The sequence below is a fragment of the Camelina sativa genome, chromosome 9 (genome assembly GCF_030686135.1).
Source record: "Camelina sativa cultivar CO46 ecotype springtype chromosome 9, ASM3068613v1".
NCBI lineage: Eukaryota > Viridiplantae > Streptophyta > Magnoliopsida > Brassicales > Brassicaceae > Camelina > Camelina sativa.
In genome coordinates, this window is record NC_141888.1 from 36,286,972 (window position 1) to 36,314,830 (window position 27,859).

At 35.8% G+C, this 27,859-nt stretch overlaps 4 protein-coding genes, 1 non-coding gene and 1 pseudogene across 6 annotated transcripts; 4 read left to right on the forward strand and 2 right to left on the reverse strand.

Moving 5' to 3' along the window:
• The first annotated feature begins 2,564 nt into the window (after nucleotides 1–2,564).
• Nucleotides 2,565–3,621, forward strand: LOC104713211 (histone H3.3-like). The gene is made up of 4 exons (XM_010430284.3): nucleotides 2,565–2,814; nucleotides 2,903–2,979; nucleotides 3,077–3,167; nucleotides 3,268–3,621. The coding sequence occupies exons 1-4, from the start codon at nucleotides 2,743–2,745 to the stop codon at nucleotides 3,436–3,438; spliced, it is 411 nt and encodes a 136-aa protein (XP_010428586.1). The 5' UTR covers nucleotides 2,565–2,742; the 3' UTR covers nucleotides 3,439–3,621.
• Nucleotides 3,622–7,590: 3,969 nt separating this feature from the next.
• LOC104713212 (aldehyde oxidase GLOX pseudogene) lies at nucleotides 7,591–9,542 on the reverse strand (annotated as a pseudogene). Its single transcript, XR_015565281.1, has one exon. The product of XR_015565281.1 is annotated as an aldehyde oxidase GLOX pseudogene (transcript).
• Nucleotides 9,543–13,041: 3,499 nt separating this feature from the next.
• Nucleotides 13,042–14,595, forward strand: LOC104713213 (V-type proton ATPase subunit c2). Its single transcript, XM_087466783.1, has 3 exons — nucleotides 13,042–13,293; nucleotides 13,388–13,673; nucleotides 14,268–14,595. Exons 1-3 carry the CDS (start codon nucleotides 13,215–13,217, stop codon nucleotides 14,398–14,400), a joined length of 498 nt encoding a protein of 165 aa, XP_087322909.1. The 5' UTR covers nucleotides 13,042–13,214; the 3' UTR covers nucleotides 14,401–14,595.
• A 1,290-nt stretch (nucleotides 14,596–15,885) lies between these two features.
• Nucleotides 15,886–19,673, reverse strand: LOC104713214 (uncharacterized). The gene has a single exon (XM_010430287.3). The coding sequence runs from the start codon at nucleotides 19,479–19,481 to the stop codon at nucleotides 16,056–16,058; it is 3,426 nt and encodes a 1,141-aa protein (XP_010428589.2). The 5' UTR covers nucleotides 19,482–19,673; the 3' UTR covers nucleotides 15,886–16,055.
• A 1,240-nt stretch (nucleotides 19,674–20,913) lies between these two features.
• Nucleotides 20,914–20,986, forward strand: TRNAE-CUC (transfer RNA glutamic acid (anticodon CUC)). Its single transcript has one exon. It is a non-coding gene; the product is annotated as a tRNA-Glu (tRNA).
• Nucleotides 20,987–21,126: 140 nt separating this feature from the next.
• Nucleotides 21,127–27,812, forward strand: LOC104713215 (5'-3' exoribonuclease 3). The gene is made up of 23 exons (XM_010430288.3): nucleotides 21,127–21,491; nucleotides 21,634–21,736; nucleotides 21,827–21,903; nucleotides 22,133–22,324; nucleotides 22,430–22,549; nucleotides 22,688–22,750; nucleotides 22,942–23,091; nucleotides 23,199–23,363; nucleotides 23,589–23,666; nucleotides 23,775–23,861; nucleotides 24,363–24,614; nucleotides 24,733–24,828; nucleotides 24,946–25,041; nucleotides 25,127–25,197; nucleotides 25,300–25,428; nucleotides 25,525–25,601; nucleotides 25,695–25,735; nucleotides 25,818–25,892; nucleotides 25,980–26,137; nucleotides 26,275–26,379; nucleotides 26,467–26,542; nucleotides 26,687–26,844; nucleotides 26,953–27,812. The coding sequence occupies exons 1-23, from the start codon at nucleotides 21,288–21,290 to the stop codon at nucleotides 27,512–27,514; spliced, it is 3,135 nt and encodes a 1,044-aa protein (XP_010428590.1). The 5' UTR covers nucleotides 21,127–21,287; the 3' UTR covers nucleotides 27,515–27,812.
• The last annotated feature ends 47 nt before the right edge of the window (nucleotides 27,813–27,859 follow it).

A 27,859-nucleotide genomic window follows, 5' to 3' on the forward strand; every position in this document is an offset into this window, starting at 1 on the left:
TATATAGTGAAAATTTTACTAATTATTTCTAGCTAAAGTAACTGAACAAATGGATCTTGATGGAATTGATCGGGTCAGTCTTCTCATATTTTATTCAACGGCGCAAGTAAATACCATTCACAAAAAAACTTATTTTGCGTTCTGAGATAGATACGTTTATAGTGAATTCGATACGTATAGTTAGGAAGATAGAAGTGAAATGGAAAAAGATTGTGACGAGTTCCAAGAAATCCGTACAATAAGAGAGTGCCCATAAAAAGCCATGCATATAGTCATCTTTCCAGCTTCATATCATCAACGGCAAAATTGCTCGAATTAATTTAGATGTGAACGAATAATATTTTTTATATACTCTTATAATTCTATGATTGGGTGAGAAAGTTATCGAATCGTGGTTGTGGACGAAATTTTTATGAATGTATCTCCTATGATTGGGACTGTGGAATGGAATTCAATGACACCACCAATATTATCACATGAATCACACAACTAGTTGTTGAACCTTATTCTATATTCCCAATAACCCTTCATTGTCAAAGCCTTTATAAAAATAATAATATATATATACTATTTGGTATGGACGTCATATGGCGGTGAGTATTTGAACCACTTGATATAAACAGCAGTAACTAATCATTGGATGAAAGCTTTTGTATTTTTAGAGAATAGTAATATTTTCCAGATACGATGATGGAGTAGTGGTTTTTATTTGGTGAAAGAGTAGTCCAGTTGGTTTAAGCGAGGGATCAATATTTTCCAGATACGAATTGTTTTTCATTTATCATGTGACCCACATAGATATGAATATTTGCTTTCAGCTCATTTGAATAACTGGAGACATAGTCTATCCGTAGGCTGCACCTAATAATGTTTATTAGTATGAAACATCTAATGCTTATGTTAACACCAAAGAGTCTAAGGTAGTGGCTTAGCCAGTTAGTTTTGTTTATACTTCGTCATAACGACTCATCTCTCCTTCAATGGGTACAATATTAAATAGAAAATGCAAAACAACATCTCTGTTATCATTTTTTTTTTCTCTCATGCATTTTAATTAGAGAAGTTCGTTACTTTATGGGTCCAGATTAAAAACTCTTCCCTTAATTTTCAAAGAGAGATTCATTAACTCAAAGTCATAGAGAGGTGATTGCATGGTACACGTTGGGTTTGAAGTCGTAACGAAATAATTGTTTTTAAGAGATTGGTCATGATTGCATTATACATTCACTCTTGGCTTTTGGGGCAGTTAGGCACATGACATGACTGCAAGACTGCAAGTAGAAACACTACGGGTGGTTGTGTAATATAAATATATAATGGCCGAATCGTTAAACAATATCATTTGGAATCAGATGTAAAAATAACTGGTAGAGTATATACCTTTTGTTTATGTCACTCTCAGAATATCCGTCATACTCTATCCAAGGCCTAATTATTGTCTATTCGATCCTTTTATGCTTACTTCGAGATTTTCCTACTACAAGGTTTAGAAGAACAAGTGAAGTAAACTCACCATTCACCAAAGTAAAACCTTGGACATGTCAATGATTGGGTCGTCACCCGTCACCATCAAAAATCGTTCTTGATCAAGACATAGGAGTTCAAATATCAAGTACAAAATCATTAGTTAACTCTAACTGACAAATCCATACTGACTTGATATAACAAAAACATGAACTTATTTTACAATATCTAAACGATCCTCATGATCAAAAGATAACGAGAAGATCTTGAGGGGCAGTCCATAAATTACTTGATACTGTATCATATCAAATATCTAACAAACCTTCAAACCGAAGAAGCCATAACATGTATAGGTAGAGAGATATGTTACATGTCACTTGTCACTCACACACAATATGTTGTTAACTTGTTTATACACATGTGGAAAAAAAATACTCTTTGGGGGGGTGTATTCAAACCATGATTTTGGAGAATTTGATGGGATTTAGGAAATTTAGAATTTTGATAGATTTTAAGAAAGTTCATATGATTTTCTGTAAAATTCTTTCAAATCCCACCTAAAACCATGAGATTTGGATTTCTGTATTTTTAACTAAACAAATCCTCTAGAATCCTAAAAATTATTAAAATCCTAATCTACAAAACTGTTTTGAATAATAGTGGATTTTAAAGTAGATTTTTAAATCATCAGTTCAATAACAAGGGATTTTAAAATAGATTTTTAAATCATCAGTTCAATAACAGTGAATTTTAATAGAATTTTTAAAATCCATGATTGAATAACATAGAATTTGTAAATTTCACACAAATCAATTAAAATGTCAAGTTGAATACACCCCCTTTATTTGATAAAACGATTTGCTTCTCTACGTTTCCACATCTTGTACTTGGGTTTAACTATAATGGGCCTAACTCATATGGACCAGAATCAATTTGGGCTGCAGCTCAACAACAAGAAACCAAACAACAAAAACAGACAGATTAACTAGCTAATTACACACAAAAAAAGAGACCAATAAGAATCGATGACACGGATTACCACGTAAGCTTAATCTGATCCTTAATAAAATCTGGACCGTCGAACATGTCATTAATCACACGTCTATCATCAAACTAGTCCTTCCTTCCTTAATCTCCCAAAATTAACCGACCTAATCTCACCTTCCCTCACTATATAAACTAGTCCTTCCTTCATTAATCTCCTCAACCCAAAGTTAAAAACACAATTCAGAGACATTATCGTTCTCAAATCTTTTTTGTTGAAGAAGGAAGCTCATCATGGCTCGTACGAAGCAAACCGCGAGAAAATCACACGGAGGTAAAGCTCCGAGGAAGCAACTCGCCACCAAGGTTCGTTCTTTTAGTTTTTGAATTTGTTAAACTTGAGAATCTAGGGTTTCGAATTTGCCTGTAATTGATTGTGTATTCCGTAACGTAGGCGGCGAGGAAATCTGCGCCGACCAGCGGTGGAGTCAAGAAGCCTCACCGTTACCGTCCTGGAACCGTCGCTCTTCGGTAACAAGCTTTCACGATTTCTTCTTCTTCCATCTTAAATAACAATCTTTGTTTTCAATGCTCTGAAATCGATGGTTTTGGTTTGTGAATAAAACAGTGAGATTCGTAAGTACCAGAAGAGCACAGAGTTGTTGATCCGTAAGCTTCCCTTTCAGCGTCTTGTTCGTGAAATCGCCCAAGATTTCAAGGTACGTCACATAGATCAAAAACCCTAGAATTATTATGTATTCGTGATCCTATTACAAGTTGTTTAATTGGGTTGGTTTTGGTGTTGTGATATGTGTGTAGACGGATCTGAGATTCCAGAGCCATGCTGTGTTAGCACTTCAAGAAGCTGCGGAGGCGTATCTGGTGGGTTTGTTTGAAGACACTAATCTTTGTGCCATTCACGCCAAGAGGGTTACGATTATGCCTAAAGACGTTCAGCTCGCAAGAAGGATTCGTGGGGAGCGTGCTTAAGAGATTTGTTCTATGATGATCTATATCTAGGGTTTTCTTATTGTTCTTCGTAGTATTTTTGGATTTTATTCTATCTTTCGTTTCGTTTTGATTTGGTGTTTGTCTTCTGCTGCTGCTTTGAACCAAGATACAATGATCTTTTAAGAGCTTTTTCTTAGATATTATGAATTGGTTATTGGATGATATGATATTCGTACTGTTTGCTTCTCTAGATTGGATGATATGATATCATTGTTCTTGGAGATGTGTTCTTCATATTGCAAAGAATAATTATAAATCCACTTATGTTGCTTCTCTCTTTCGACAAGAAGTTTGTTTAGCCGTTTAGGGATTTAAGATTTCATGTTTTGAATATTTACAAATTATTATTTATTGTTTAGTTCAAAATAGAGGAAAAGTATCGATTCGAAAATTTAATTTGAGTTATTGGGTATTACGTTTGGGCTTTTTGAATTTTAGTTGTTGGGCTCCGTACTTTCTTTTTCTGTGTGAAAGCAATATATTTTATTTAAACAGAGTAATTTACAATGTTTAATTATAAACTACAAGTTTCCTTAATTTTCGTGGTAATTCATTGTTTGTGAATATAATATACTCCTTCTGTATCATAGATGATTTTTTAGAATTTTCACCAAGATTAAGAAAAAAATAATAAATATTGTATTATTATTATTAATCAATTACTTTTTTATATTCCTTTTAATACTCATTTACTTATATTTTTTTTACACTTGTCATTCAACTGCATGTCTATATTCAATTATTTTATTATATAAAGTTTGATGTCAAAGTTACTTATTAGCAAGATCATGACATGTGTTAATCGTATCATTCAAAGACACATGTCAATTCAAAATTTATTAAAATTTTAAAAAATAAAATGTAAAAATTCAAAACCTATCATAAAAATGTTTTAATTTTATCATTCAGATGTTGACACATGTCATTTCTTAACTTATTAAAATTTTAAAAAATAAAAATGTAAAAATTCAAAATCTACCATAAAAAGGTTTTATATAAATGTAAAATAGAGAAAAACCTATTTTTATTTAAAATCTTTTAAATAAAAAAACCTTTGTTAACTTCCAAATGTAAAACAAAAGTTTTGTTTTTAACAGTTTTAAAAATATTAACAGCTTTAAAATTTAGAAAGATCATTATTAGGAAATTATAGTATTGTTTACTTATTTTTGTTTAAGTTGCTAACTTTACAAGAAAAAAGATTACTTTTTGTATAAGATAAAAAAAAAATTGTGAAAATTATACAATTAATTACTGTTTCTAAAAAAATATAAATACTCACCTTTATATAAAGAAAAAGATTGTTGAAGTAAAAAAAAAAAATAGATCGTCTCATATTTTTTCACCAATCAAATAATTTATTCAAAAAGATGTTATTGTAATATATAAGATAAGATTATGTAATTTTAACATATGTGTTTTTGTATCTACAAAAAAGGCTAAAGTGAAGAGACATGTAATAGGTTATTTAATGTGTTCATAAAGACAATTTTTTGGTAGTAGTATAGACTAAAGAGTATATTTTAACAGTAAAACATATTTGTGTGTACAAATACACTTTTAGTGGTAATGTAGATAGTAGATTTGTAAATGAATATACAATAGTGTATTGTAGCAAAAAAAAAATAACTATTTTCTATAACTAAAAATTTATTTCTTTACTTTTATACATTGTTTTTTCTTACGGAAAGAATAAATTTAACAGTTTTAAAATTTAGAAAGATCATTATAAGGAAATTATAGTATTGTTTACTTGTTTTTGTTTAAGTTGCTAACTTTACAAGAAAAATGATTACTTTTTGTATAAGATAAAAAAAAATTGTAAAAATTATACAATTTATTACTGTTTCTAAAACAATATAAATACTCACCTTTATATAAAGAAAAAGATTGTTGAAGTAAAAAAAAATAGATCGTCTCATATTTTTCACCAATTAAATAATTTATTCAAAAAGACTTTTATTGTAATATATAAGATAATATTATGTAAGATTAACATACATGTTTTTGTATCTACAAAAAAAAACTAAAATGAAGAGACATATAATAGGTTATTTAATGTATTCATAAAGACAATTTTTTGGTATTAGTATAGACTAAAGAGTATATTTTAACAGTAAAATATATTTGTGTGTACAAATACACTTTTAATGATAATGTAGATAGTAGATTTGTAAATGAATATACATTAGTGTATTATAGCAAAAAAAAAAACTATTTTCTATAACTAAAAATTTATTTCTTTACTTTTATACACTGTTTTTTCTTACGAAAAGAAGTAAATAGATACACTTTTAGTTAAAGAAAATAGTTGTAGATGTGTTCAAAGTCAAAATAAAATAAAATTTATTCTTTCTTAAGTAAAAACAATGTATAAAAATAAAGAGATAAACTTTTAGTTATAGAAAATATTTTTTTTTTTTGCTATAATACATTACCACTAAAAGTGTATTTGTACACACAATAATGTTTTACTGTTAAAATACTCTTTGGTCTTTACTAATACCAACAAACTATCTTTATGAACACTTTAAATAACTTATTATATGTCTCTTCACTTTAATTTTTTTATAGTTACAAAAACACATACGTTAATATTACATACCCCTATCTTATATATTACAATAGCAGTCTTTTTGAATAAATTATTTGATTGGTGAAAAAAATATGAGACGATCTATTTTTTTTATTTTTTTTATTTCAACCATCTTTTTCTTTATGTAAAGGTGAGTATTTCCATTTTTTTGGAAATAGTAATTAATTGTATATTTTCCAATCATTTTTTATCTTATATAAAAAGTAATCATTTTTCTTGTAAAATTAGCAACTTTAAATTAAAATAAATAAACTATATTATAATTTTGAATTTTATGATATATATATATATATAATTTCCTATAATGACATTTTTAAAATTTTAAAGCTGTTTAAATTTTCTAATTTTGTTCTAATTGCTTTTTATTTTTAAAACTGTTAATAGTTATGTTTTACATTTAGAAGTTTACAAAGGTTTTTTTTTTCTATTTTACTTTTATATAAAACCTTTTTATGGTAGGTTTTGAGTTTTTACATTTTTATTTTTAATTTTTTTTATAAATTTAGAATTGACATATGTCAACATCTGAATGATACAATTGACACGTGTCACGATCTTGTTAATGAGTAATTTTGTCATTAAAGTTTATATAATAAGATAGAGAGTATTTATTTAAAACAAAAGAATTTAATTAAAGTAAGTCATTAGATAGATGTAAGTAGAGAATCTAAACCAAAATCAAAACTAATCCCCGTTGGAAAACAGATTTATTCATGTCATTTAAAGTGTATGTAATAACGAACTATGATTAAAATCAGAATGAAAAGATCTATACTTTTTGGTTATCCAACTTCATCATGATGATTCTTTTAACAATTGGACCATCAGAATTCCTCCCCTTATTTTACATTTTGGTTTCTACCAATTTTTTTTTTTCTTTCCCCATCCTAAGATTTTTTTTTTTTTTTTAAATATTTATTTTACTTATGTTACTAATAAGAATGGAACAAAATACTTTTGGATCTTAGGTCCATCACTTCTTGTTTTGTCTATTTGGGTGGTTGTTTTCCTCTCGTACACAACAACAATGAAAATTGGTATAAGAAAAACTTAGTGGATCCGATATGAATTTTACTAGAAATGTAAGTGGTGGCATGTTTTGCGATTGGGTGTAAATGGCGTAGATATAGTTAACACAATAGCAAGAGTGTGACACAAGTGGAAGACGTGCAAGACAGTAAGAATTTTAGTTGGATCATATGACGTAACTCGCTACGTAGTTTTTTTTTGTCTTTTAGAATCTGTTGCCTCTTTAGTTCTGGTCTCGCAAATCTCTTTACACACGACGTTCCTTTTTTGGATTTTCCAACTTATTTAATCCTCTACATTCTTGTTTATCTTTTTTGTTATTCCCACACATATCCGCAAAGAATAAGTCTAGCATCGTTCTCTTTGCCCACGTCCTCGTAATTCCCTTTTATTCTTAGCGTAATTAACAACTTAAATTAGGTATTTCGTATCCCTTTTAAACCATTAAACTTTCTCACGTAGCTATAAAGTATCCTATATAACATGAAAACTTCACCGACTCAAAATAATACCAAAGTATCTGATTCCTTTTTTTGTAATTGCATCATTATAATAACATACAATTCCAAGAAATAAATATATAATAAGGTCTTAAATCTTAATTAAATAATAGTCATAAAAATAAAAAATAAAATCACCCAATTTTGTGGGTTTAATAAAAAATCACACATATAGTAGGGAATGACCAATGTTGATGATAGGGTCACGTTCACTCTAAACGTACCCAAACACCTTCACTTGGTATATCTTGGTTCACCACGAAAACCATGTAATAACCGGGCGGTGCAAGATTCACAGAGCTCGGAGTCCTGACCCTAACTTCATAAGTACTGCTGAAACCAATCCTAGAAAACAAGACATGATCAAGAACCAAAAGCCTCTGATTCATCGAGAAGGAATGTGTATTAAACGAAGGATACACCATATTGACTTTAACCGGAGTCTTCACTCTTCCCTGTACAGTAAACCTCAGCCTCAAGATTTGACCGTAATTGATCGTTGTCTGTGGCCTAGGATCCATGATCACCGGACGAAGACTCGAGTACTTAGATTCCAAATACGACGGCGAAAAAGCCTCTAAACTCAGCTCCGTCGGGAAAAGCACACCGGTGAAATTGTAATACGCGTGAGGGTTGCTCCCTCCGACGATAACTCTCCCGTCACGAAGCAACGTCGCGGTTGAATGGTACATCCGAGGGATAGCGTTTGGGTTCTGAGGTTCGAATCTTGAACCGACCGGTCTATCGGGATGATAAATATCAGGATTAAAAACCGGTTCACGACCAAGCTCCCAAGCAGCTGTCCCTGAAGAACCACCGTTAATTAACAGAACATGTCCGTCAGGTAAAAGCGTCATGTCTCCCATAACTCTAGCTCTCGGCATCTTCTCAACAGCCCATTGAGGATTCGGGTCGTTGATATTGATTCTCGCACACGTGTCAAGAGCTTTAATAAAAGTCTTGCTATTAAAAGCGAGGAGGTAAGAACCTTTCGGTGCACCTCCGCACACTAGAACCTCTAACACAAGGTTCTTGATCGGCAAGAGAACGGCTGAGCCAGTGCTAGGGTAGCTTCTCGGATCGCCTCCAGGGATCTCCGGATAAGTTTTGACGACAGTGTTTGTGGCGTAGTTGAGCAATATAGCTCTGTTGTTTGCGAATATGAACAAGTTACCATCGGTGTTGAGGAACACGTAAGGGTAAAGATTGTTTTCTTGTCCAGGATCAGTGGTTTGGGTCAAGAACGGTAAGGCGTAGAGATTTGGAGCGTTTGTTTTTGGGAAAAACTCGTAGTTGAACTGATCTCGACCTCCGATTATGATCTGACGACCGTCGGGGAGAACATGGTTCGAAGCATACCATCTGGCTGTAGCTAGTCCGTTATCTACTTCTGTCCAGTCGCAAGAATCGTCGTCGCAAGGGGCGAATAGTCTAGTTTTACGTTCTCCGTCTCTACTTCCTCCGGTTTGGAGGAGAGTGCCGTCGGGTGTGACTCCTCCTGAGGAGCACCAAGTGTTGGATTGGACGGTTAAGGGACGGATACTGTTCAAGGCGACGTTGTATTCTATCGAGTGCGCGGTGCAGTCGGTTTTGGAGACGGCATCGTTCGGGCTTTGTCGGCAGGCTCCGTGAGGGAGAGAGATGTTGGAAGGACCAAAGTTGGTTCGGTCGTACATTATGACACGGTCGTTGTGGAGGAGCTGAGAGTGCATTGCTGAGATTCCGACGTTCGGTAAGAGAAGCTTCCATGTTCCTCCGGCTCCGGATGTCAAGTGGCACGAGAGGAAGAAGAAGAAAGCCAAGTATCGGAGATAATTAACGTCGGTGAAGATTCGGGTTGTAGCTTTTGCAGCCATATTTGTTTCTTCTGTTGGTTGTATTGAGTTATGTCACGGGTTGTTTTTTTCTTTTTTCTTTTAATTTGTGTGGTACATGTATAATTGTCCATGAGCTCTGTACTTAATATATATAGATTTGGAGGAAAAAATTCAAATATTAATGTAAAGATAACTTAATAAAGTATGGGAGAAACTAGAAACTGTACAATTATATTCTTAGATTATCATGCCACGTTTGACAAAAAAAAAAAAGATTATCATGCCACATTCCCTGTTTTTAGCTTATAGTCTTAGTCTATAATGGAAATTGCAATAAGTTTACTTAAATAAAAAATTACCTATTTTATAATATGAACATAACAATAAGTAAATAAACCTTTTTCGGTTTTAACAAGTCACACACGTATTTAATTTAAATTGTGTCAAAGCCTCAATGGTGATATTTTGTCATGTTTACTTAAATAAAATTACTATTTTATTATACTAATAACAACACAAAAATAAGTAAACAAACCTTTTTCGATTTTAACAAGTCACATACAAACCTTTTTCGATTTTAATATTTTGCCATATTTAATTTGTTTCAAAACTTCAACGGTGATATTTTGCCATATTTGATTCATTACTTTGTGTTTTTAATAATTTTCAATATTTCAATACTTGAAAGTTATTTAATTGAAAGTTGACTAACATTAAAAAGCTGCGAAAAATTTTCCACCGCTCAAACTTACACCTAGGTCACATCTTACCATTTTGTAACTAAACAAAACCGCGTGTGATGAAATAAAACTGAATTCACTGAAATTAAAGCATAATGATAGTAATATTCTGCCTCTTACTGCCAATTTAATTTGAAAGTCTTTTACTAGTTTGCATCGAAATTTCAAAAAATTAGCGTCGAATTTATTAAACCTTTTTAAAATTCTTAAGACATGTAAATGTAAAATTGGAATAGTTGGGTCGGCAGGATTGGGTTATCCCCAACGTTATAAAAAGGTTTCTTCTCTGATTTAAATTCCATGCAACATTTGTATAAATATATATGAAGCCATATAAAGATTCCACATCAAATATATTAACTGCGAAAGTAATATTTTATTTAGATGATTGTAGTATATGTATATTCACATCCATCAGTCTTTTAGTTTGTCTACCCGATTATGCAAATAGTTAAGACTTAAGAGCCTTTTAGTAAACAGTGATCTCAACTCAAGTAAAACAAATACGGTTGTAATTAATACTTCTATTTCTTTCGGTTGGCTCAATGCCATTTTGAGATACAATTAATTACAATTATCAAGACGTGGTACCAACCTGAAATGAACTAATATTATATGTTAATTGTCGTCGAAGGAATAATTTCTATGATTGATTATTAACATTATACGTGAGGGGTTGCATTTATAATGCTATGTCAACACCAAACATTCCAATGACTAACATAACATAAGTACTAAATTACTAATTAAGCAATCCAGTCAGTGTTCCCCAGGTGTAATTTCTTTGATATATTTGAACGTTTTAATTCCACCGTCGTCACTAAACACAATTCAGTGAATCTTTAATATACAAAGTTTCTATACACAGATAACAAAATACGAAACAAAGAAATGCGTTGGGCGTGTTAAAAAGTGGACCTTTTGTGCAACTATAAAACCCGTGTTTATAATTAAAATCTGATATGGAAAGAAGATTTTTATTCTGTCACGTTGGTCCAACTGTCCCTTCCAGATAAATATTCAAAGCTGCAAAGAAGAGTTTTATAATGATCAAAGATCGCCAAAATGTATCTCGGAATAAATCGTCGACAAAAGAAAAAAATTTAAAATAGTTTTCAACTCATTTGACTATTTATGTCCAAGAGCCGTTTAAATATGTGTCATTTTTTTTTTTCATATTACAAACTGTAAAGATATTAAGAATCTCTCCACTGATATTACAGTTGATGTTTGCGCGTACGTGTGCATATGTATCGAAGCGTATTGATAACGTAACAGGTTACATGTCACAGGACTCATAGCTTTATATTCTTTTTATGAGCATTCGAAAATCACTTTTTCTTCTATAAACAAATTAAATGGTTCTTTATTCAGTTTTAAATTGGTAAATATTACTTAATTTAATAATGCTTTCATTTTCCTAAGAACAAATTTTTTTAATGTTGACAAATGACGATCGTGATTGAGAGTTGGAGGAAGAATTAAGATCAAATGATGACAAAAAAAAGGTCAGACGACCAAACAAAATAGATAATGTAGATACCATATAGAGTAATTAAAAATGAAATTTAGGTATCATAGTAATTAATTAGAGAAAGCCAAATGTAGATAAACATTTCAAATAAGAAAGTTCACGAAACAGACAATTATCTTTAAGATACATACTAAGTTTGTTGTCAAACTTACAATAAGTGATTACAAGAGTGATTTAGGCAGAGAGATGAGGAGAGAATGCGCGAAAGGTATGAAACAAAAAGAATAGTAAAGATTTGGCAATTCTGTCACATTCATAATTCAAAAGCCGCCCACATTTTTTTGGTTTTCTCCTTTTCTTGTACTCTAATGGATATGAGCTGTAATATATATGATGCATAAATGTAGGTATACACTATATTATGTATAATGGTTTATATTTTCATATACAAAATAATTTCTGTTATCGTATAATGTATTGATAATTTAGCCATATGTGTTGTGAATCTGTCCAAATAGTATCTTTTAGGGGATGCAATCGTTTTATGGCTTAACATATTATATAGAAATTAAAAAAAAAAAAAACATATTATATAGCAAAGAAATCCACGAAAGATTTATAAATTAAGAAGGCAGACAGGAGGATTATATTACAGTGATTGATTGACCCACCGTTGACAATTACATTTTTCATTCATGAAAACTATGAATTCAAGCCTCGTACATATGTTGACTCTCAATTTTCATTGCTATCTATAGTTTTCTTATTATTATTGTAGACGTAATAACACAGTTTTGTTAAACGAATGTCGATATTACGAAATATAATGATTGAACGTAACAGTTCCCATGTATCAACCAATTTTCACCATTTGCATTATTAAGGTTGAAGAGGTTGGAAAAAACTATTCAGCCGTTCAACTCAAAAAGTTGAAAAAATAAATTAATCCTACAGCAAAAATCTTCAACTTATTCAACCACTATTTTGGAGATGAATGAATTGAATATTATTCAACCCAATTTTGTTCAACCCATTTTTCAATTTTGTGCATCTATTTGCAGCATGAGTCTTACTCCCTCCGTTTCAAAATATAGGATGTTTTAACTAAAGCACGTAGATTAAAAAGTTTTTACTTTTAACAAGTTCAACCAATTAAAAACAATACTGCATAATATAAAATACTAAACTAATCTAAAAGTTGCATAGAAACTTGAAAACATCATATATTATGAAGAAAAAAAAACTTCTCTAAAACATCTTATATTTTGAAACGAAGGGAGTATTATTTATTTAAAACTAGTTTTTGTTTTCATCACAAACGACAAAAAATACCATCTATTCTTAACGTTACCATTTATTGGGCTTCTCATCTTAGCCCAACAAAGCCGTTTAGTAGTATTAATAGCATTGCCAAAATGCCCAAAACAAAGATAACCAGTTTGTTGTATGTTTTAACAGCGGTTAGTTAATATAGTTTTACTCCCGTAAAAAAATTGATCTCTCTCTCTCCTACAACAATAATTTTGTGAAGAGATCTCATCATCGGAGCCACAACACAATCATCATCATCATCATCTATCATCAAAACGAAGAAGAGCCATGGCTTCAGGTTTCAGTGGCGATGAAACAGCTCCTTTCTTCGGATTCCTCGGCGCCGCCGCAGCTCTCGTTTTCTCCTGTAAAACCAATCAGATCCCTCTCTTTTGTCAATTTCTCCCCAATTGAATGGTTTTGATTTCGATCCGATCCGATCCGATTTGATGTTGTTTCAGGTATGGGAGCAGCGTACGGGACGGCAAAGAGCGGAGTCGGAGTTGCGTCGATGGGAGTGATGAGACCTGAACTTGTTATGAAATCGATTGTTCCTGTGGTTATGGCTGGTGTGTTAGGTATTTATGGTTTGATCATAGCCGTCATCATCAGTACTGGGATTAACCCTAAGGCTAAGTCTTATTACCTTTTCGATGGCTATGCTCATCTCTCTTCTGGTCTTGCTTGTGGTCTTGCTGGTTTATCCGCTGGTATGGCTATTGGTATTGTTGGCGATGCTGGTGTTAGGTAACTACAACAGATCTCTTCTTCATTGATCTTAAAAACTGTTCGATTTCAGCAATTGATGTGTTTAGAAGTTTCTTAGATTAGCCTTAGGCATTGTTTGCTTTTGGTGTTTGTTGGTTTCTTAGTGATCAATGGTTTACATTAGCTAGGAATTGTACTTCTTTGATGAAACTTAATTTGTAAGAAAGCTCTTATAGACTAATAACAGAGACTTAGTGAAAAAAGGAAACATATTTTGACTATTTTCTTAGTGAAAAGCTTTTGGCTCTAGCAGAGTTAAAAGAGTTGTAGTTAGAGTTCCTTCTTTGATTGTAATCCTGATTCAAAGATTAGAAATACCGTTTTGTTTACTTGATTCTTATCAAAACTCATCCCAGAGAAAGTTTTTTTATTGATCTGCTGATTCAGCTCTCATTTAGTTGTTTGACATTAGATGTGATGTTGGTTCAGAACTGCCTGGAATTGAATCTTTGAAGCATTACCGTAGATGAATAATAGTATCAATAGTCTGCAGAACACAGGCGCTGCTGCACCTGATGCTTCATTAGTTCAGGAATCTGTTTTGTTTAATCTCATGCATGTTATATTTTGCAGAGCGAATGCGCAACAGCCAAAGCTCTTTGTGGGAATGATTCTGATTCTCATCTTTGCGGAAGCGCTTGCACTGTATGGTCTCATTGTCGGTATCATCCTCTCATCTCGAGCTGGTCAGTCTAGAGCTGAGTGAAAGCAGCGGAGACTTATTATTATTATCATCATCTCTGATATGATAAGTTTTATGTAATGTTTCGCTTCTCCTTTTTGTGTGCATCTGAGTTCGGTTATATTATTGGAAACAAACTTGTGTGAAATCAGTTGACGTTGTACCAAAATCATTCAATTTTTTCATTTGCATCATAAAGTAATTGACGATATTTACGTACACAATGTGTTAGTTTCCCTCGGAATGAAAACTAATCCGCAATGATTATAGTAGCCAATAACTCTAATAATCAGTATATGTTGTTCAGAGTGTGAGATTTATAAACTCTGTTACATGAACTAAGTAGAATATTCGATTTTATTTTCAATAAATGAACACAGCATTGAAGGAATGACCGTTTTCACAGTAAATACAACTATCGTACCATTCGCGCTTCATACAAGAAAATAATGATGGTGGTTAAAATAATGGCAGTGGTGGGTTCAAGAGAACATGCCAACAACACAAGCACAGTCAAATAATAGCCATGACTCGTTATAAAGACAGCAGCAGGCAAAGAGAGAGGGCGATATGACACATTTAACAATCCGATGAGTCGTTGTCCACACAGCAACAACATTCATTAAACTCTCTCACACAAACTTACAACTCCCTCTGCATTTATTCTCCTTCCCTTCTTGATTACACCAGTCCCTTCTTCACGGCTACCATTCTTGATTTAATTATCTTCATGAACAACGTATTTTCGAAAATTTCATGGAAAATTAAATGTTGTCTCTATGGGCTTTGATTTAATACATAAAGTTTTTTTTTCTTTTTCTTTTGACAAAGGTTTATACTACTTAAAAGTTTATTCCTTAGGGTTTTATAAAGGAATCCAAAGACTATATAACAAGGCGGAGTTATCCATTGATATATACACCTACCAAACATTAGAAATTAAATAATTGAAAGAGAAGCAATAATAGTATATGAGTAAAAAAAGCCAAGAAAAAACAAGTACACAGGCTATGAACAGTGTAAAATCCGACGTGGCTTGGTTTCAGACAATTTAGGCTCTCTGCTTAAAAAGCTTTTCGTCCTCTGACGGCTTAACTTCACTATTCCCAAACACAAACACAAACACAAGAATCCAAGCAACGGCTACTTTCATCTCCCTAGGGAGAGACAACCACGTGTCACACACCCACTTGTCCAAACGTATTTGGCGGGAACTAAACAGAACCGAAGACAATGTTGAGACTTGAGAAGGAGAGAACCCCACATCTACTCTTAACCCACTGACCAATTCACGGAAAGCTGTCTGAAGAATACACGCAATGCTTACCAAACGGCGCCGTAGGGTCATACTATATCTTTTTTTTGGGGCAAAATTATACTATATCTTATTACTAATTTTGTATTGTTATAATTTTCAGGAACATGATATTTTTATTGAACGAGAATTCCGGGAAAAAACTGTTCGATAGTAACACAAGAGATGACACATTGAAGTATTGAACTGATTCGTCGTGGAAAATTCAATAGATTTGACGACTTGAAATCAGATTGTGGTACCCGTGACAAGTACAACACAAGAAAAGTCACGGAACAATAAAAGTCAACAATAAAAAGAAAATGAATTATCCACAAAGGAAAAAAAGAAAAAGAAATAGAATGATTAGAAAAATAAAGCGACATCAAGATGCGGCGTTGGCGGCTGGAGAAGTAGGTGAAGTAGGATCGGCGGACAAGGAAATCGCCGGACCGACTCTACACCCTTCAAGCATGAACACAACATCAGCCATTGATGGACGATCAACGACGTCTCCTCCGGTACACAACAACCCAACTTTGATCCCTAACAAGAACTCTTCCCACTCCGAACTTTCCGGGTCAAGCTCCAACAAACCCGGTTCCAGCAACTCAACGATCTGACCCTTTTGTAACTGTCTCTTCACCCATTTCACTATATCCTCATCCTCCGTGAACATCACTGCTTTTTTCCCCGTCAAGATCTCTAACAACACGATCCCAAAGCTGTACACGTCGCTCTCTTTACTTGCTTCCCCCGTTAATGATGCTTCGGGTGCAATGTAGCCTAAAGACCCGACCGGAGTGGATGAAGTTGACGGTTCTTCAGCGGGAGTCAGTGCAGTCAATCTATCTAACCCAAACTCTGACAAATGAGCTTCGAAATCTGCATCGAAGAGGACGTTTTGCGGTTTAAGATCGCCGTGAATGATTGATAAAGAATGCAAGAAGGAGAGTCCTCTAGCGATTCCAAGAGCGATGAGATGACGCATTGGCCAGTTCAAGACGTGTCCGTCTTGGTGTGATGCTTCTTGCAAAAGCGTGGAGAGGTTTCCGTTGGGCATGTAGTCGTAAACTAGAAGTCTTAGATCAGGCGGTCCGCAATAATATCCTCTCAAGACAGTGATGTTCTTGTGCTTCACTCTACCTAAAGCCTCTGCTTGGTTACGGAACGTTGCGTCGGTTATCGAAGCACCGTCCATGAGTCTCCGAACCGATAGAACCATCCCGTCTCTAAACGTTGCCTTGAAAATTAACCCGTACCTTCCTCGACTCAATACGTTTTCTTCGTCGAATTGTCTCGTGGCTTCTAAAGTTTCAGCTAATGTGATCTTGTTGTTGAACATCACAAGTTTAGGTCCACCATTGTTGTCTTCTCCTCTTGTCCCACCAGAACTAGCCTTGGATGTACGTGATGGAGTCCCTTTCTTGTCCCGAGTCAAACCCAATCTTAGTTTGTTCCGCCATTTCCATAAACTGAACACATAACCACAACAACAGAGTAACAACAACAAAGCTCCAGCCACTGCTAGCGTCACCAGTAAGATTAGCTTTCTCCTTCTTCGTCTCCTAACGTTTGGACATTCTATACCGAGCGGTTTACCGCAAAGTCTCGGGTTATTAACAAAGCCGGACGGATTAGGAAAACGCACAGCTAGAGCTGTTGGAATCTCCCCTTGTAAGCTGTTTCTTGATACGTTGAAGTAGCTCAGAGACTGAAGTCGAGAAAGACTTGATGGTATAGTGGAGTTCAATCTGTTGGAAGAAAGATCCAACGCGGTTAGGTTAACCAGTCTTGATAAAGATTCCGGTATTCGACCCGATAGAGAATTCGAATTAAGCAGGAGAGACTCTAGCGACGAATCTTTAGAAACCTGATCAGGAACACTCCCTGTTAAACTGTTGTGACCTAAATCAAGCTTCCTCAAACGAGACAATCTAGAAACATAAACCGGAATGTGACCATTTAACCGGTTCCAACCGAGTTCAAGAACCTCAAGACTAGAGCAATTACCAATCTCCGGCGGGATTGAACCAGAGATCCGATTGTGAGACAGGGAAAGCACTTGTACTGACTTGAGAAACCCATAGGTGGAAGGGATATGTCCGGTAAATGAATTGGAACTGAGGTTTAAGTACTTAAGACTAACCAAGCTGCTAAAACCTTCCGGTACGACGCCGTCGAACTCGTTGTTTCCAAGAGCAACCACATGAAGATCCGGTAAACCAAAGAGCTCGACTGGTAACTGACCGGAGATACTCTGTTTACTTAAATCCAAAACCCGAAGCTTCATTAATCCGCTAACACTAACCGGAATCCGACCCGTTAACCCGCATCCACTTAGGTTTAAAACACTCAAGCTCTTTAAGTCACCCACATTGGCCGGAATTTCACCGGAAAATCTATTGAAGCTGAGGTTAAGAACGCTAAGATTAGCTAGCTTCGTTATCTCCGACGGTATTGCTCCGGTAAGATGATTCTCGTTGAGACTCAACGTCTCGAGTCCGTGTAACGTAAGAAGATCCGATGGAATCCGACCCGAGAACCCGTTTCTTCCGAGAGATACCGTTGTCAGGCTCCGTAACTGACTAAAAAAACCCGGAATCTGACCCGAGAACTTGTTCCCTTCGAAATCAACGACACGCAATGATCTGCAGTTTCCGATACTCGTCGGGATTTCACCAATTAAAGAATTGTTAGCTACTCTAAGCTCCTGAAGCGCCGCCAAATTACCAATTTGACCCGGAAACCCGCCGGAGAAACCGTTTCGAGATAAATCCAAAACGATTAAAGAGGTCAAATCAGTCAACCACGCGGGAAAATCGCCATTAATGCGATTCTCGTGAACGTCGAGGATCTCTAAATTAGGGTTCACGCAAGACGGCGGTTTAGCTATCCCCGTGAAGTTATTAACTCCTAATTGAATGATCCGCATGGACGAATTGTAACCGTAATAGCCACATACAAGACTCGCCGGTACTGTTCCGGTTAATGAATTCTCCGATAATGAAATCACCTGGAGGTTTGGGATTTTTCCGAGAGTCGCAGGGATTAAACCGGTGAGGGAGTTTCCGGTTACGCTAAAGTGAATAAGCGACGAACAGTTTGATAATGCAGATGGTATTGTGCCTTGTAACTCGTTTGAGTCTAGCCATAGGTACTCTAGGTCTTGTAGTTGTCCCAATGTCGCCGGGATCTCACCGGAGAAACGGTTGTAGGAGAGGTTGATGAGCTGGAGAGATGATTTCGCCGTGAAATTCGCCGGAATCTTGCCGGAGATTGCGTTGGAAGATAAATCGACGTAACGGAGACTCTTCGAAACCGTGACGCCGGAGATGTTTCCGGTGAGTGAGTTGTGAGCAGCGTTGAGTACTTGGAGGTTCCTGAGATTTAATATCTCCGGTGGGAAATCGCCGGAGAAGGAGTTGTAGTGGAGGTAAAGCGCTCTAAGGAAGACGCAGCGAGAGAGAGAGGAAGGAACGGCGCCGTTTATGTCGTTTGAGTGGAGACTGAGTTTACGGAGCTGAGTCAACTCACCGAGTCGAGGACTGAGGTGGCCTGAAAGGTGTAGGCGAGGGAGACGAAGCTCTCGTACACGGTTGGAGAAGCAGGAGACGCCGTGCCAGTCGCATGGAGCTGAGGGAGACGATTGGTTCCATGATTCGAGAGCGCCTAGAGGGTCGTGGAGAGAGAGTTTGAACGATGTGAGTGCTTGAATCTCTGATGAGACGGCGGAGGTGTGGTGGAATCTTGAGAAGAAGACGGTGGAGAAGAAGGTTAAGTGAAGGAAGAAAATGACCGTTGCGGCCATTAGAGAGGAGAAAGGATAGATCCTTTTTTTGCAGAGATGATATTTTTTAGTTGTTTCGTTGTTATAATATAAGAGAGGAGCGTAGTAGGGAGGGAGAGTGTAATAACGACATCGTTTTGGATTCCACTGTATAGAACTCTTGGGATTATGTGAATTTTTTTTTTTTTTTTTTTTTTTTTTAAAAAAAAAAAACTTTTCTATTAATATTAGTAATGATAATGGGCCTACCACTAATGGGCTCGGCCTTGGAACTAATTACAAAGGTGGAGAAAACGGGGTCGATGCCTTCGCCGGAAAAACGATTATGTGAATTTTTTGTTGTTCCCCAAAAAGCTAATTATATAAAGAAAGAAAATGTTTTTGTTGTACTTTAAACAAAACTTAACACATTTGTATCGATTGATAGAAAAATCTTACCTACATCTATGATAAAACAGAACCGAGATAAAGGTGCTGATAAAAGAGATGTTTTCCTACATTTAGATTAGTCCTGACCTCATGGTACTGTCATTCTCTCGAACTCACGTTTGAGCAAAGACACCGGCTTATCCTAAATTGGGAGTATATGTGATAAACTATAGTAAGAGATTATCTCACTAAGCATTAGACATATTGTCAAAAGTATAAGCATTATGACTTATAAGAAAATATCTTAGGTGGGTATGGTTTTTGTGTTCGTATACATGTGCGTGTATGACACAATATCTGCAATATGTTTGTAGCTACCAATGTTGTGACAAATGTTACGACCAACTCTGCATCTCTCACGGCCAGTTAAATCACGAATCGTACATAGTATTTATCACCAAGGTTGCATATTTACTTATTGAACAATTATGTAGTACTACTTTATAAGTGATTAGATTATGAATATTTTAGTTTCATTTTCAAAGCTTGTTAGTTTAAATACCGAGAAGCAATAGTTCATTTTTTTTGTTCATACCTTGTTCGGCAGATGGGTTAGTTAACTAACTAACTAGGTTCTTGGTTCACCCTATAATTTCCACAAACCCAAAGGGGCTTTTGTAATTGTTAAACAAATGAATGTTTTTTTTTTTCCTTTTCCGTTACATAAAAACCACTTTATTCAGTAGTGACACTGAGACTATGAGACATATAGATAATGTAGACAAATGCAACAAAAAAAAACAATAATGTAGACATATAGATTGTTAGAAAAATGTATTTTAATTATGCCACTGATTTCACAAAGATAATTTAAGATAAAATGATATTTCAATCCAAGAATCATAATTTCTGCCGTAATAGAGGGACCACAAGAACAAGACATAAAGCCGAAAGAGACTAGTTTAATCAAGTACACGAGTCTGATGTCCAAAAAAAAACAAGTACACGACGAGTCTGTGTGGACTAATTGTAGTCAACCTCTGTTAACATATTAGTAACATTTGCCAACGCTGTTAGTCACAAATCCGTTGTAGTCTAGCTGGTCAGGATACTCGGCTCTCACCCGAGAGACCCGGGTTCGAGTCCCGGCAACGGAGTTTTTTCGTTTTTGTTTTGTAGTGTCCAACATAATTGGGCTTGTTGAGTTGAGTTTTCTTAGGAAATAGAAAAGCCCCAAATCTTTTTTCCGGTTAAGGCCCAATTAGTTTTAGACTAATCCCGAATATCCGGTTTTGCTCTGTTCCAGAAAAGGAAAAAATCCAATTAATATGCACAAGTGACCTTACCCGCCGTCGGCAAACACCGTTGGTTTGATTCATTCATTCATACTCTCTGCTTAGGTCTCTCTGAGTTTTGTTATCCTTTTGTGGAGATTCATATCTTCGAGATCGTTGAAGGATGGGAGTACCGTCGTTTTACCGGTGGTTGGCCGAGAAGTATCCGCTGTTAGTGGCGGATGTTATCGAGGAAGAGCCTGTTGAAATCGAAGGCATCAAGATTCCGGTTGATACTAGTAAACCTAACCCTAACAATCTCGAATACGATAATCTCTATCTCGACATGAACGGGATTATCCATCCTTGCTTCCACCCTGAAGATAGGGTAACGTTTCCTTCTCTCCTTCCTTCTTCATTGTTTTAATTTATTTGAGACGAGATTAGGGTTTTCAAATTTTGATACTGTAGCATTGATTTAGGAGTTACCCTTTAATTAAAGTAATGTCCTTTAATTTGTTTCATTGCAGCCATCTCCAACTACCTTTGAGGAGGTGTTTCAGTGTATGTTTGACTACATTGATAGGCTTTTCGTGATGGTACGGCCAAGGAAGTTGCTCTATATGGCTATTGGTTAGTATTCTTTTTATCGGGCAATATAAAGTATTAAGCTTTAAGCATACTCTTTCTTAAACTTTTGTGTATGTTTTGATTGGGTCTTAGATGGTGTTGCTCCAAGAGCTAAAATGAATCAACAGAGGTCTAGACGGTTTAGATCCGCTAAAGATGCTTCCGATGCTGTATGTTCTTTTTTATCCCCCCCATACTGGCATGGGGTTTCTACTGTGTAGTTTCCTCAGCCAGACAAAACTTCGTTTTCCTTTTGCTATTTTACTTTCATCTAGGCATGCTCCTGATGTTTGTTTTGTTCTTGATTCGTTTTACGTGCCTTTTTTTTCTTCTTTTAGATTCTGTTAACGAGTCTCCTTCCTTTTCAATGGAAATCTGTTGACATTGTTAATATTACAGGCTGCTGAAGAAGAACGTCTGCGAGAGGAGTTTGAGAGGGAGGGTAGAAGACTCCCTCCAAAAGTGGACTCTCAAGTGTTTGATTCTAATGTTATTACACCTGGAACTGAATTCATGGGTGTTCTATCTATAGCGCTGCAATATTATGTGCACCTTAGACTTAATCATGATGTTGGTTGGAAAAATATTAAGGTATTTGTGATGTTTATAGTTGTTGCTTCCCTATTAGTTCTTGACATTTTCTCAATCTTCACACAGTTTATGACTAATTTTGCACCTAATCGTTGAACTGCAAAGGTTATCCTTTCGGACGCAAATGTTCCAGGTGAAGGGGAGCATAAAATTATGTCATACATTCGGCTTCAAAGAAATCTTCCTGGTTTTGACCCAAACACTCGGCATTGCTTGTATGGACTGGTATGATTCTTCATTTTCTAATGTGTACTTGGACCAAAAACTATCCTGAGGTCTTGATTACTTATTTATTTGCTTGGCCTTCACTTTCTAGTGTGTTATTAACTAATGAGGCTCATTTTCACCTGCTTTCTTTTACAGGACGCTGACTTGATTATGTTGGGCTTGGCGACCCATGAAGTTCATTTTTCAATTCTTCGAGAGGTTTTTGATTTACTCTTCCACATGTTTTTGTATTCAAATTATGTGTTTAAGGGCTTTTTATATTTTCCTCATGAAATAATAACAAAAGTGGGTAGGAAAAACGGGGAGGAGACAACTGGAGTAAAATCTTCAAATTCTATTGTTTTCCTGGGTAACTAAACTGAATTTTAAAATTTCATCCTATGATTTAGGTTGTCTATACTCCTGGACAGCAGGATAAATGCTTCTTGTGTGGTCAAATGGGCCATATGGCTGCAAATTGTGAAGGAAAAGCAAAGAAGAGGGCAGGAGAATTTGATGAGAAGGGCGTTGGAAATGATTTCGTCAAAAAGCCATATCAGGTTGAAATTCATGACTAAGTTCATAATAACAATCAGCAGGTTCTTGAGATACAGTCTTTATGTGTGATATTATTGTCAAGTCTAATGTCTTTAATTCTTTTTGTCAGTTCCTCCATATTTGGGTTCTTAGAGAATACCTGGAGCTTGAAATGAGGATTCCCAACCCTCCATTTGAGATTGATCTAGAGCGCATTGTTGATGATTTTATCTTCATCTGTTTCTTTGTGGGCAATGATTTCTTACCACATATGCCGACATTGGAGATTCGAGAGGTTTGTGTTGCCTGGATTTGGATTTCATTTTGAATTATTGGTGTAAAGAACCTTCAAGGGATACCTTAGTTTGAAAAGATACTTTAGAATTGGTGGTTATCGGTTCAATGTCTGAGGCATACGTCAATTCCGTTATTCTATCCTATGTTAAGAACTTGACATATCTTACATCACATTCTAAATTATCGTTTGATGAAACGTTGCTGTAATTCTTCATTTCTCCAGGGTGCTATCAACTTGCTTATGGCTGTTTACAAGAAGGAATTTCGGTCATTTGACGGCTATTTAACTGATGGATGCAAGGTGCTTATTCTCCATTGATATTGGACTAGTTTACTCAAATAATTCGTTTTCCAATTTACCCTTAGGTGACATGGTTTTGACTTCATCTTTTGATGTTATCCCCTCCAGCCAAATTTAAAGAGGGTGGAACAGTTTATTCAGGCTGTTGGATCGTACGAAGATAAGATATTTCAGAAGAGAGCGAGGTTGCATCAGGTTAGAAAACGTACTTCTTTTTGGCCTTATAGTGAGGCACATTACCTGAGTAGCTAATTATCTGCTATCGATATATCTGATATTATGTGACTAGCACACAGTTCCCTTTTCCCACTTGGTTGCATCATATTATTGTTATAAATTTTGAGTACTAGAGCTTGCAGAGATATTAATACTTCCCCAGAGTTTTGTTATATAATATATAATTGCATTTTCATGGAAACTGTATTGGGCTCCACGTATATTCTTAAGCTTCGTAGAGTGAATGTGAATCTTGTTTGCTTTGCAAGTATATCTATTGCTACATTGTGGTCATTTGGAAACCCTTGACCAATAAAACCTGCTGGAAACCTCTGCACATAAGTGATGACTCTGTAACTTGATCCATTTAAAGAAATTTACATGGTTCAACATTGTTTTTGTATCACGACAAGACATGTATATTACTAATCTTTCTGTAGTGATGTGTATTGATGGTTCTTCTTGCTCTGTTTATATTAGAGGCAAGCGGAAAGAGTAAAGCGAGATAAAGCTCAGACAAGAAGAATGGATGATGCAGCTCCGACAGTTCAACCAGATTCTCTTGTTCCAGTTGCACGATTTAGTGGTTCTCGACTTGCTTCGGCTCCTACACCGTCACCATTTCAGTCTAATGATGGCATGTCTGCTCCGCATCCAAAAGTTCGACGTTTATCTTCAGGATCCAGTGTTGGTGCTGCTATTGTTGACGTCGAGAACAGTCTCGAATCTGATGTATGCATTCCTTTCCTGGAGAGGCATTATGTGATTTTTAACTCCTTTGTCACTGTTTAGTTGAGAGTTGATGAACCTTATATATGCGAGCAATTATTAATTTATCTACTTATTTCAGGAACACGAGAACAAAGAGGAGCTAAAGACAAAACTCAAGGAGTTAATTCGTGAGAAATCAGATGCTTTCAACTCGGATACTACTGAAGAGGACAAGGTTCTTTCTAATTAGATTTATAGTTTAAATTAGAAATTTCTTTATTTTTCCAGTTACCCTTTGACTGTCAATCTTTGGGTCTCCCTTCATTCCTGAAAATGGTTTTCATTTGCATAGGTGAAACTAGGGGAACCTGGATGGAGAGAAAGATATTATGAAGAGAAGTTCTCAGTAGTAACCCCTGAAGAAATGGAAAGAGTGCGGAAGGATGTTGTAAGTTTGAGAATGATATATAATTTAAGTTTTGGTTCCACTTCTGGAAAGGTCCTTCTAATTTGTGAAACATTCTTTTGTACAGGTTTTGAAGTATACAGAAGGCCTTTGTTGGGTCATGCATTATTACATGGAAGGTGTTTGCTCATGGCAGTGGTGCGTTTAGACACTATATTTGCTTGTTAGATTCCTAGGTGTTTATTGACTGTGGAAGGTTATAGATTTCACTCCTGATATAATTGTACTTTACTGTTACAGGTTTTATCCTTATCATTATGCACCATTTGCTTCTGATCTGAGGGATTTGGGAGAGCTGGATATTAAGTTTGAATTAGGAACTCCCTTTAAGCCTTTCAATCAACTTCTTGGGGTGTTCCCAGCAGCAAGGTATACCTTGGGCATTAATGCTTTTTCTCTATCTTTTCTACATTATTGTTTCCTCTCTATGGTATATCTATAATCGTTACTTTATTTGGTGGTCAGTGCGCATGCACTTCCAGAGCGCTACAGGACCTTGATGACTGATCCCACCTCTCCTATCATTGATTTTTACCCAACTGGTAGTGCTTCCTTTCCTTGTGAAGATTCCATCTTTTTCTGAGTATTAATTGTTGTTACAAATTATATCGACAACGCTTTCTGTTCTTTTTTAGATTTTGAGGTCGACATGAATGGAAAGCGATTTTCGTGGCAGGTAGCCATTGTTTTTCTTTATCGCTTACTTATGTATTGGAAACACAATCACTTCTTTTGACGCATTTTTTTTTTCATCAAAGGGAATTGCTAAGCTGCCTTTCATTGATGAAAAGCGCCTACTAGAAGCTGTTTCCGAAGTGGAATTTACATTGACGGTAAGCTGCCCTATACGTCTTTCCTTCACATCAAAATGTGTGCTTCCAAAAAGATGGATTTTAAAGTGCTCTCTCTTTAATCTGTAGGATGAAGAGAGGCGTAGAAACAGCAGGATGTGTGATATGCTTTTCATAGCAACGTCTCATCGCCTGGCTGAACTCATCTTTTCACTTGACAACCACTGTCGGCAATTAAGTGACAGGGAGAGAGTAGACTATAAGGTTAAGATCAAACCTGAGCTCAGGTTTGTAGAACATACCTCATTTTTTATGTTTTATGACTTCATGATGGATGAGTATGAAGTAAGTTGGTCAGTTGGATATCTCACTAAGGCCAACAAATACCAAGTCGTTTTCCTGATGTTCTTAGAACTACTTGCAGTGATGGTATGAATGGCTACTTGACTCCGTGTTCAGGGGAGACTCACCCGCCAGTATTCAGGTCCCCAATGGAGGGTATGGAGGACATCTTGACCAACCAAGTCATGTGAGATCACAGACCTAATTTCAAGATGTTCAAAGCTTAAATTGATTAAAGATGCGATACTGATTTTTTTTTTTCATTGCTTCTCAGATGTTGCATTTACAGGCTTCCAGATACACATGAACATATAACCAGGCCTCCTCCTGGTGTCATCTTCCCTGAGAAGGTAAGTGATAACATTTTGTCTTATCTGTGACTTTTATGGACTTTTGAATATTTTAGCTCATTGGCTAAGAAACTTATTATGAGTGACCTCTGTGGGTAAATCTTATTGGTAGCTTAAGTTGGTTGTTTTCTCCCGTCTGTTCAGATTGTGGACGTAGGAGACTTAAAACCCCCACCTGCTCTGTGGCACGAGGAAAATGGAAGGAGACCGATGCATAATAATCATGGGATGCATAATAATCATGGGCATCATAATAATCACGGGATGCAGAATAATCATGGGATGCATAATAATCAGGGGAGGTAATAAAATCAATCAAACCAAGTAAAAAAAGAAGGCCTGTGTTATGAAATAGTTTGAATTCGTAGTGTTGAATATTAAAATTGCTATTTTCTTTTTCAATTCTGTAGGCAAAACCCACCTGGAAGTGTATCTGGGAGGCATCTGGGAGATGCAGCACATCGTCTTGTCTCCAACAGCTTACAGATAGGAACAGACCGACATGGATATCAGACACCAGCAGATGTACATGCTCAGCATCCTCCTGGTTACGGCTACAATACTCCGCAGTATGTTCCACCAATTCCTTACCAACATGGTGGTTATATGGCTCCACCTGGCGTGCAAGGTTATGCTCAGCCGCCTCCTTACCAAAGTCGAGGTGGGTACCAACCTCGTGGACCCAGTGGGAGATTCCCATCAGAGCCTTACCAGAGCCAATCACGGGGTGGTCACCATGACACTAGAGGAGGAGGGTATTCTGGTAATCATCATAATCAACAACAACAACAATGGCATGGTCAAGGCGGGTCCGAACATAATAACTCACGAGGGTATGGTGATCAGCATCATCATCAACAAGGTGGTGACCGCGACCGCAGAGGAGGAGGAAGAGGAAGAGGGAGAGGAAGTCATCATCATGATCAAGGCGGGAATTCGTTTTCCGCTTTGCGTCCTAGACATCGATATTAAGCAAAATGGTACTACTCTTGACTCTGTCCTAACCGTATCAACCATCAGGTGTAGTCAGATGAACTCGTTTCATACGTTTATTTGTAAACGGTTTGTTGTATCATTAGAATTGGGCGGCTCTTCTTGGTGTTTGCTTAATGGGAATAAGAGCAGCTGGGAAACTATAGGTTACATTAGTTTTGCATACCCTTTACAACATTTTTATTTATTTATCATTTGGTGTATCAGTTATATACAGACGCTTTGTTTGTATTGTTTGTTTTTAAACGATTGGTTGATTCGGTTCAACTTTAACACATCAGCTGCTTCTTTACTGCTTTGGTATTCAAACAATTCCTCTTATTA